This window comes from Accipiter gentilis, chromosome 21 (assembly GCF_929443795.1).
Source record: "Accipiter gentilis chromosome 21, bAccGen1.1, whole genome shotgun sequence".
NCBI classification, from domain to species: Eukaryota; Metazoa; Chordata; class Aves; order Accipitriformes; family Accipitridae; genus Astur; species Astur gentilis.
This window is the reverse complement of record NC_064900.1, coordinates 12,793,316-12,803,979: the sequence shown is the minus strand read 5'-3', so window position 1 is coordinate 12,803,979 and position 10,664 is coordinate 12,793,316. Positions and strand designations below refer to the sequence as shown.

Here is a 10,664-nt window from a genome sequence, read left to right as displayed (position 1 = left end):
AATTCTGAACTCCCAGTAAGGATACTTATTATAAACAATAATCAGAACACCGGAAAAATATCTGTGATATCCTATGGTACAGTACTTCAGCTACAACCTCACAACTCTCACGTGGCACAAAATGAACAAGCTTCTACGCACAGGAAATGTCAAGGAGCAGAGGCACTGCCACCTCTCTGCCTCCCCTACAACCTGAATGCAAACAGGTCAGCTGGGTCGGACAGCAGCTTTCAAAACCCAGTTCTGCCTCCTTGCAAGATGGAGAGCCTGAAGAACCATTATAAAACTGGAATCCTTTTATCCGAGTGGAAATAAAATGCATTTAGAAGCAATAAGTATGTTTTTGAAAGAGGGAATGCAGGCCTTGGAGAAAAAGAGGCAGGTGTATCACAGGATAAAAGGTCATAACAGTTAATAACTGCAAAACCACAGTTACTCAGCATCGGCTGACTGCCAGTGCCTACCAAATATTCAGGTGGTGCAATTGCAAAGAGCAGATACTGTACCATTTCCTGCATTTTGCAGCGGCAGCCTGGGTAACTGCTGCTCAGCAGCAGCCATCCACTGCCAATACCAGCTGCTTCTTGGTAACTACAATTTGAAGTTACCCATAAGCATACAACAAAATTAGCTGCTGCAAAAATCAGTTATCATTCAGCAGCTAATGAGCACAGACTAATGCATGCAGATTCTTAACAGCCTGATCAACAATGCAAGAGCAGCAACTGCACCAACAGGTCATCAGTAAATCATACAGCACCTACTCCACCCTGCAACAGAATAGGGATTTACACAGAGGTCACAATTTAACATTTTCTTGCATACTTTGAGTAGGAGAACTGAAGGAGTAAGGACAAGTTCATTAGGTACCAGCCTTAGTAAAGAGCTGATTTACCACAACGCTCCTTCAGTATTTTGAAGTTATCAAGCATACGCCAAACATTTGGAATGTAAGACTAAAAAGACTGCTATTTGATCATTCCCACAGAAACTCAGGTTGTCACCAAAAAAGGCACATTCTCATCTCTGTTCCTCAAGCTTACACTAGCACTTGTGCGGTGAGCCTTCTTACAGAGCTGATCAGCCTGAAGGGTTTCCGACAATGAGCTAGTTTTCACTGGGATCAGCCCCCACTCCCTCTTGTTCAGAGTTAGTACAAGCCTTAATGCCGATACAAGGAGGAAGCAAGGACGCGTACCTGAGTGGAGGAAGGGGACTGCCCGCACCACATCAGCTTAAAGCAGTAATGAAAGCTACAGTCACGTTTGTATTTATTTAACACGCTGACTAAAGTAATAGCTACGCTGCCAGTTACAAAGTACAGTTCTGCAAATGACAAAATATTTAACTGAATTACAGACTGTCATACTGAATGCTGAAAAGGTACCCATTTAGGCCTTTAGGTAGGCTTTTGTCCTCACCTGAAGAGGAATGTAATTCTCGACACATACGAGGAAACTGCTTCTTCCAAATTTTAAATTTGGGTTGATTTTTATTTATTATACAGCAGTACCTGAAGAAGCCACAAACTAACTGTTTATCGGGAAAGAACATTCCAACACAGTATTTGAACTTTTGCTTAGAAAATAAATTATTTTAGAAATTTTTTAAGAGAAGTCAAGATTCAGACTGTTCATAAGAACCAGTTCTGTGCACACCTGAATCTTCTTGTTTCCCCTCACCCACCCATAATTTTACCATTTGTTGTCTTTGACAAACACATCAAAGCCAAAAGAACTGTTCCCATGCCACAGGGAACGTTTCCATTTTCACAGCTTGTATTGAAGCTATAACTCGCAAACAATCTGCACAAGCTGTGGAAAAAATTCACCTCTAATCCCTCATAAATTTAAAAAACAGTAAAAAAAAAATCAAGTCCTACAATGGCAATCATTTCAGTTCTTAAGCAGTAATTGGATTATTTAATATCACTTGTAACTGCCCATTGTTAACAAATTGACTTCTAGTCTATGTAATAAAGCAGCTCAGAGTAGATAAAATTCTTATTTTGAGAAAACATAGAAAAATCACAACTATTATATTAAAAACTCTGTTGTAAGTATACACAAAATAATTATCAAAGCATTTGGTTCATACAGTGCTGCTCTAAGTCATGAAATCAACTACTTGATCCAAGAGAGTCAGTGCTAGAAATGGATGCCTGGGCAACCATCTCAAATTTGTCTGCTTGGGGACACAGACAGAACAACAGAGTTTGTCTGTATTCATTACAAAGTTGGAACCATAAGGTAAAAGGAAAGGAAGCTATCAACCCAAAGAAAAAAAAGACTTTAACAATGCGAATCTCCCTGCATTGTCCCATTAAACTACTGCTATTGCTCAGTGACGGAACCACATTTAGAACATAAATGGCAGCTGTCTCCATTCACGTTGTCTGTTCTCTCCAAAAACTCCAGAAACGGCAGATGGTTTTCTTGGGAATTAGATGTCCATTTAGACACTCACCAATCCCATTTTCAGAAAGTCTGATGCAATGACTTCCTGTTACAACTCAGGGTGAGAGTTTAAACTGGTGGCCTGAAGAGAAACAACCTGCAGTTTGTGAACCCCAAGTTATCTAGCTCATTACATACTGCTGCCAACCCGTATTTAAACATAACCATGTTTTGTTACCAAGAATAACCAAACTAACTCCATTCCTAACTGCAGTACAAAATCTAAAGTAATACTCTGAAACATTTGTTAGCTCTTGGAAAGGTGCCCAAAAGCATCACCTGTATTTATACTTCAGACTCTGTACCTCAGTTTGTCGTCCAGCAAATCTGACTCAAAAAAGAGACAGCATCACATGGTCACAATCATTTCAATATTCAATTATGTACTACAAGTGCTGTATATTCTCCCCCTCACCCAGTTACTCAGTTGTAAAAAAATTGCTCAGAATTTCTGAGGTTCAAACACAGTCAGTTCTTTCCCATCATACAACTCTTGCAGTTGGTTTGGCTCATATTTTATGGAGGGTTTTTCAATTTGCACCCCCGGCTCCAGAGCATTCTGTCCAACTATTTTAAGATTCACAACTTTTATTTTCCAGGTATTCTCCCTAATGGGACAGTTAATGAGTCCAAAAATTTGTTCAAAGATGCCCAAACAAGTGTTGTCTCTATGTACCGTGCCAGCCACTGCTACCAGTACTAACCCATGCCGAGACATGGCACATTTCAGTCCATTGGCACGCAAATTAGGGTTGAATAGAAGATACTCTTCTTTAACCAATGAGAGCAGACGAAGGCTCACCATTTCTGAACCAACATATTCTTCCATGTTTTTTTCCAATGTGTCGTAACAGAACTTCATTTTGGCATCCTCCCAAAAATGCTCTGGTCCCCATCTTTCTTCAGATTTTACTCCCAAGGGATGTTGAGAATTCAGGAGTGCAAAGAACCATTGACAGAATTCTTCTCCTAGATCGTGAATGTCATCTTGCAGTGACTTTTCTCTCTCTCCATGACTCTGCAATCAAGCACATTTTTTTTTTTCTTAGAACTATTTAGCTTTAACATGCGAGATTACCACTTAGAACAACATAAAATCATGTAAATACTTATTTTAAACATTCTAAGTCTTCCTAAAGTGTTCTGAGACAGAGAGCCTATAGAAAAACAACAAAGTAAAATCTCATTTATTTTTAAGATCATGATTATCTTAACTAGAGAAACAGGGCAGGTTCTTTGAATTACAGTTAGAATAGTCCTTCAGTTTTGTCTTGGTCTACAATTTATAAACAAAGAGGAAAATCCTGGTTCTACTGAAAGAGCAAGGCAAGGATTTTTGAAAGACTTCTATAAGACCAAGATTGTCACACTGAGAGACAAAATTTCTGTTGAGTAAAAAGTGCCTGGGTTAGTAAATTTTCACTGGCCTTTACATTTCCAAAAGAAGGTTACAGAAAAACAAGAAGGATACAGACCCAACCTGAAAAGCTAATTTCATATTAAGGCGTATCAATTTACTAAAAAGTGCTTATAAATAAGCAATTATGTTGACATGTTCTTCCTGTTTCATGTTGCCTTCAGTCTCTTCTTTTTGGTACCTTTTAATTCTGTGAACTGTGTTGATTTCTGCATCTTCATTTAGCTGACAAGAACAAATAGTACTTATCAGGAAGTCACATTTTGAATATGCACATCCTAATACCTGACATCAACAGAACACTTCTGATTTATGGGGTTATTTTACCTATGTCAGTGGAATACGCTAACAAAATGCACAACTAACACAGGAAGAACTGACACTCAAAGAGTTAATGTGTTCCAGAACTTATTCTCCACCAGATCACGCGTCTAAATTTAGCCCTGTTTGGCAGCAAGACTGACAAAAATCATCCAAAAGACGCTTGGTCACTTTCATGAGTGATGTTTGTAGTCTTCAGCATATTTCTAATAGGAAAAGAGTCCAAATCAAAGAAAACCGTAACATATGTTACCTTTGCTCCTCCAAAATAGACAAAAGTCTTGAGAAATCTCAGTTACCTTTCTGACTGTACAACTGATCACTTATCAACTGACACAACGTGACATTGGGATAGGAGGGCTGCAGGGATTTTCACACAGCAGCATAGGCTTACTCTGGCAATAAAGACCTCTTCGTTCAGTCTGTCATAAAACCCTTCCTTCAGACTGTCACAAAATCCTTTGTTCAACACAGTCTTGCTGAGAAAGTATTTTTAAGTAGTGACACAAAGTAAACATTCCTAGCTGACAGCCAAACCTTCAAAGAATAATTTGAAAAGGCTTGGTCAAAGATTCTTGTCTTGTCTAGAAGCCTGAGAGAAGAATGGGCCAGTTAAAGAGAGCATGACACTACTCAAAACACATCTTCCACTAGCTCCCCATAGGTTATGGGACAAGCCACTTGTGCCCTTTTTTTATCGTTTCACAGAAAATGACACACACACACTCCTAAAATACATCTAAGATGTAGAGGGATAAGAAAGACTTCTAAACAATATTTAAGTTTAATGATGCGTTGCTGAGGCTGACAACAGAGTGGTGGGTATAATGTTTTGAAGCCAAATTCACAGTAAGCAGCAAAAGCAAGTATCAGTGAGCAACCAATGGTCATGTTATTAAAACCACATCAGAAGAGGGTGACAAACCACTCCAAGTGTTGTATCACTAAATATGTAGTGCAACAAAGTATGCAGTAAGATTTCTTTAGATACTATTATGGGTCAAGCTAAGAAAAAAAAAATCTATTCCTTGTATTTGAATTCTTGGCATGTCTACAACTATGTGTAAAAGAATAGCAAAATTTAAGCACAAACATTTAGGAAACAAGTTGCTTAGCAATTAGATATTTAAGACATGTTTTTAAGTTGATTATAAAAACACATTTTGGTTTAGAGGACACTTCTTTCTAAAGGAAGCATCACTGTAAAAGGCAACAGTCAGATGCTCAAGTAACAGTCCTGTGAGCCTATGTAATTTGTACATATGTAGTTTATTTATCCTCTGGTTTCTCTTACAATAGGTAAGATTTTTAACATAAGAAAAATCATCCAAACTTTCCAATGTAAAGATACATGACTTCCAACTGTCAGGTGATGTGTTTTTTTGAACAAGAACTAAACGTACTGTTACTTTGTGGGGCTTCTCAGTATTTGCAACTTGACAGCAAGACTTCTAGAAATAAATCAAATGTCAAGCTTGCTAACATCAAAGTCTAGTAAGTATTAAATTAAATAGATTTTAAGTAAGTGTTAAGTAATTAAGTATGAAAAGTTTGAAGACTTCTATATAGAAACGCTGCATTTGTTTCACAATAAACTGTAATTAAGTTAATTCTGTTACGTAGGTTCATGTTATCCATTACTTCAAAATGGTGAGGTCCACAAGAATTAAGAGAAAACAAAGGCAAAGAAAGATGTATGTCATAAATAAACCAGCTGAATTTCTCATTCCTTGTGAATGTGTTTCAAGTACTTTGGAGAATTTAATTTACTTACCTTCAATCATAAAACTTCACTATGGGGTAATACATGGGAAGTATTCTTGCAAAAGCAACATTTTTTCTTTTTCCCAAAGTATGCACACAAAAAATTGTTTTGAAAACCATTCTCAGCTAAATCATAATTCTCATCAGTCAATCCCTGAAAGAAAGCTCAATGCAGTAGCCTATCGACAGCTACAGAGCTCTAACAGTCCAGCTGGTGGGGCTGTTGCCCGCGAGGTCTCCGAAGTGCAACACTTGAAAGAGCAAGGTGGCTATTTAGAACTACATGGTAAAGATCCAAGACAAATAAACAACTGAAAGTTCATTACACCATGAGGATTTGCTAAATGACAAGATTCTGAACTTCAAAATAACCTGTAATTGCCAAAACATATTTAGTTACACTGTATTAAGTGTTACTAATATCAAGGGATAAAAATGACACGGACTTGGCACTGCTATAAACTTTACATTTCAATGGTATAAAAATTCGCTAAAATCCATTCTGCACTCTAACTGCAAGAGGTAAGAAGGATAAGCAGCTTACAGACAGTGCTACTTTGATTGCACTGTCTCTAGAAGGAGATCAAGGCCACTTAGAAAAAGACAGTTTTCTCTCAATTCCCTCCCTCCCCTGCAACATTTTAGACCACAGTCTGACAGACGTTTTCACCCTATGATCTACTGTCGACAGCATCTCTGTGCTGTGCTGTAGGATGTGCCCTACCAATGGTATCTCTAGTGCCTGGTGTGGCTGGAGAATGACTGGAAACCCAAGATCTGTACCAAAACTTTAAGAAGAACCACCACATTAAAAAATGTCAAGGGACTATGCAGGGTTCCTGTACCATTAACACTGTTTTCAGTTGTCCTTGAATCCACAGAATTATTTGTGAATACCCTCTATTTTAGCTTACAGTACAACTTAAAAATTAAAAGCATAGAGAAGACCCCACACATTAGAGTTCAAATGCACTAATATACTTTGCAAGACAGAGCAGAAGACTATGCTCTGCAAGTGATACATTGGCACAGACACCTTTCAATGATGTAATTTTAATTAAAAAATCCAATCGAAACCAAACAAACCAAGAGTTAAAGAGATTCAGGACCTTCCTAAATACAGGTGAAGAGCCACATTTTGGATGTACATTAGGACATTTACACTGGTTACCCTGCAAAAGCAACGCTAAGCGTCCTCAGGTCTTACAGCAAACAGCACTCACCTGTGCGTGCGGTTTTCTGTCCCCTGACTCTGAAGCATGTGTTGTGAGCTGCCCACTCCAGTACTGCTTTACACGGTCAATGAGTAGATGTTTCTCAGAGGAAGGAGGCATTGGAATTCCTTGTGCTGCCAAATACTTAAAAATTATTTCTCGATAGACTTTTCTGCGTTTCAGAAGTTCTTCTACATTTTGGCTGTAAACCAAAATGGCATGAATAGCTTCTGGAAGTAAAGAAATTTAAATTAGCAGTTGCTTCTCACAATTAAAACCCAAATCTATGCCCTTTCTTAAACTCTTGACCAGCACCTCCAAATACAGTACAAGACAAACCTAATTGAAATGCAAAGACTTAAAAGTTTGTTTGCAGGCTGAAATCTGACCTAATCATATTAGACATGGAAGATACTCAAAGACTTGGGAACATATTGAAAAAACAGTGCTGTTTTTAACGAGGACCTTGCTACCTTGTAATCCCTACTTTCAGTATTGATGACTGCTTGGAACTTAGTATAAATTATTTGAGCTTGATGAAAAGGATGCATCTTCTTCCTCCAAATGAAATTATTAATATTGTTCAAGTACCTTCAAGATGTTTAGGAAGTCTAAGTGCTTCAAGAAATACAAAGTTTCTTGCACACAATGCATTTCACCTATACTTCCTGAGATGTGGCTAGCCTTAACTTCAAAGTAAGTTCATTTAACATGAAATCATTTAGGGCTTCCTGCTTCGTGTCACCATACGGCACCTTCACTTATCAAAAGCTGAGCTTGGTTTCATTCACCTTTTGAAAAGCTCTGGGACATTTCAAAGTTAGCCATCCACCCGTCTTCTTGGAAGGAAGATTACACAGAGAAAGAAGAACCAGACAAATCTTTTATGGTTCTTCTGAATATGGAATGTGAATCTCAATTTCTGCATCAAATGGGTAGTTCACACAATTTGGTCAGAGAACACATTGTTATTTTGAAGACTATGCAAGCTTTCAAATGTTTCCCCATGAACAGAAAATTGACAGAAATGCAGACAGTGAGATAACTAAGGTAATCTCTGATTCCTTGTACGTTGAACAAGAATACTAGTACCAGAATTTTGCAGTTTTTCAGACAATGCACAGTAGTTTGTGAAAGTGAGGTTCCATGTAGGTTCCTGAAGACTGATGGAAAGGGAATAAAATCTATTTTATTTCCATGCTAATAAAATTACTCCTCCCAGGTTGGTAAGAAAACACCATGCATCACAGCACAATGACAGTGCATTGAAATGTAACATTCAAAAAAATTCAGCTACAGGGCTCTGTGGCAAATCACAACACAACTGAAATTCACTTTTAAAGTAGTTGTGGTAGCCAGTTCTCACCTGAGCCGAGGCTGGGTACTTAACATGTGACCTATAAGAACTGTAAGTTTAAACAAAAAAAGACTAATGCCTGAAGTTAAAAAACCAAAACAAACAAAAAACCCTTTTAATTTAACCTACAGCCACCACAAAAAGTAGGTAAAAGGCAAGAAGAAAAAACTGCAGGCATAAGAACTTTTGAAGAAATGCGCTTGGCAAATCTTACAGGCCTGAGTTATATCATGTGAAACACGTTCAAGGTTCTTGGACGAGTTCATTTCAGGGCAACATACTGAGAGGCCTCGGGTAACTGACGTGCAAAATTAAGTTTTACAAAACAGAGCTCAACATCTACAAAGTGATGGGGGGTGGTCACAGCTGAGAGTGCTCTGTTCTGCAAAGAACTAAGTTCGGCGCTTGATTTGCGTCTTACCCTTTCCAAACCTGAAAGCAAACGCCATTAACACAACCAGCAAGAGACACGCGACATTTAAATACGTTTTTAAACGCTGACAGGGCGTAGCACGGGCGCAGCGGCGCCTAAGAGAGAAAAAGAGGTGCTCGAGATGTGGAAATCTGCTACGAGCCACTGCCAGCCGCCGGTTCCCCGGCCAAAACAAACCCCCGCCTCCCAGCAGCCGAATCCCCCAGGCCCGCTGCGAGAAAAGGCTCCCAACGGCTGCAGCCGAGCCGACCCCCGCACCGGGGCGCGGCGCTGCCGGCTCTCCGGGCCGCCCAGAGAGGCCCTGGGCAGCCCCAGCACACCGGCCTAGCCCCCGCAGCCCCCGGCCCCGCAGCCCCGTCCGGCCCGGGCCGGGCTCCGCAGCAGTCAGCCTTCCCGCCCCGGCCTCCGCGCACCTTGGCGGCTCTCCGGGTGCACCAGGCGGTTGGTGATGGTGTCCGTCAGCGCCATCAGCTCCTCGGTCTCGAGAAACTCCAGGAGGTCGCGGCACCCGGCTCGCTCCCGCTCGCTCAGCCCCAGCGACGCCATCGCCGGGCCCGGCCCGGGGAAAAACGGCCGCCGCCGCTTCCCCGAGCGAAGCCCTAGCAACGGCGGCTTCCCGTGCGGCGCTCTAACCGGCCCCCGGTGCTGCCGCGCCGCGGGGCCACAGGCGCCGGGTGGAAACGGCGGCTGCCACCGAGGTTCCGCCCGCCGGCCGGCGCCGCAGCTGCCGAGGGCGGCCGAGCCGGGCCGCGCCGGGCCGGCGGCCCCGGGAGAAACCGCCCCCGCGCTGCGTGTCCCGGTCCCGGCCGAGGCCAGCCCGCAGCTGTCCGTGGGGAGCGAGGCCCGGGCAGGGGAGGACGCGACAGCCGCAGCCCGGCCCGCGGGTGGCGGAAAGCCGCAAAAAAAGCGAACCTAAATGCGTATATTATGTATATGAAGAGTTTATAACTAAGTGTCACCCCTCCCTCCCAGCAGATCGTGAAGCTGTCACGCTAACTCCACTCCCCCGAGTACTGCCAGGAGGCGCCCCGACCCTGCCTGCCCGAGGGGCCTGGGCCTGGGCCCAAGGCCTGGGCCTGGGCCCTGGGCCGGCTTCCCCTCCTTGTCACCTGCAAGCCCAGCAGAGGATGGACGGAGGACAGAAAGGAAACCCCCCGCGAGCGTTTCCCTTAATGGCCCTTCTCCATCGTTGATGCAAAGCCCACGCATACAGCCTTGTCACAGGGTGGAGGGTTGACCCTGGCTGGACGCCAGGTGCCCACCAAAGCCGTTCTATCACTGCCCCCCCGCCTCAGCTGGACAGGGGAGAGAACATACAACAAAGGGCTCCTGGATCGAGATAAGGACAGGAGAGATCACTCACCAATTACCGTCATGGGCAAAACAGACTCGACTTGGGGAAAATTAACTCAATTTATTGCCAATCAAAGCAGAGTAGGGTAATGACAAATAAAACCAAATCTTAAAAAAACCTTCCCTCCACCCCTCCCTTCTTCCCAGGCACAACTTCAATCCTGGATTCTCTACCACCCCCCCCCCTCCCCCAGCAGCACGGGGGGGACAGGGAATGGGGGTTACAATCAGTTCATCACACATTGTCTCTGCCGCTTCATCCTTTTTAGGGTCAGGATTCATCACACTCTTCCCCTGCTCCAGTGTGGGGACCCTCCCACGGGAGACAGTCCTCCACAAACTTCTCCAA

The 10,664-nt window shown here is 42.4% G+C and overlaps 1 protein-coding gene across 1 annotated transcript; it reads right to left on the bottom strand.

Annotated features, from left to right (window-relative positions):
- Window positions 1-1,035: 1,035 nt before the first annotated feature.
- On the bottom strand, window positions 1,036-9,575 carry C21H3orf38 (chromosome 21 C3orf38 homolog). The gene is made up of 3 exons (XM_049824290.1): window positions 9,376-9,575; window positions 7,182-7,402; window positions 1,036-3,474 (listed from the first exon to the last, which is right to left on the bottom strand). The coding sequence occupies exons 1-3, from the start codon at window positions 9,506-9,508 to the stop codon at window positions 2,899-2,901; spliced, it is 930 nt and encodes a 309-aa protein (XP_049680247.1). The 5' UTR covers window positions 9,509-9,575; the 3' UTR covers window positions 1,036-2,898.
- Window positions 9,576-10,664: the final 1,089 nt, after the last annotated feature.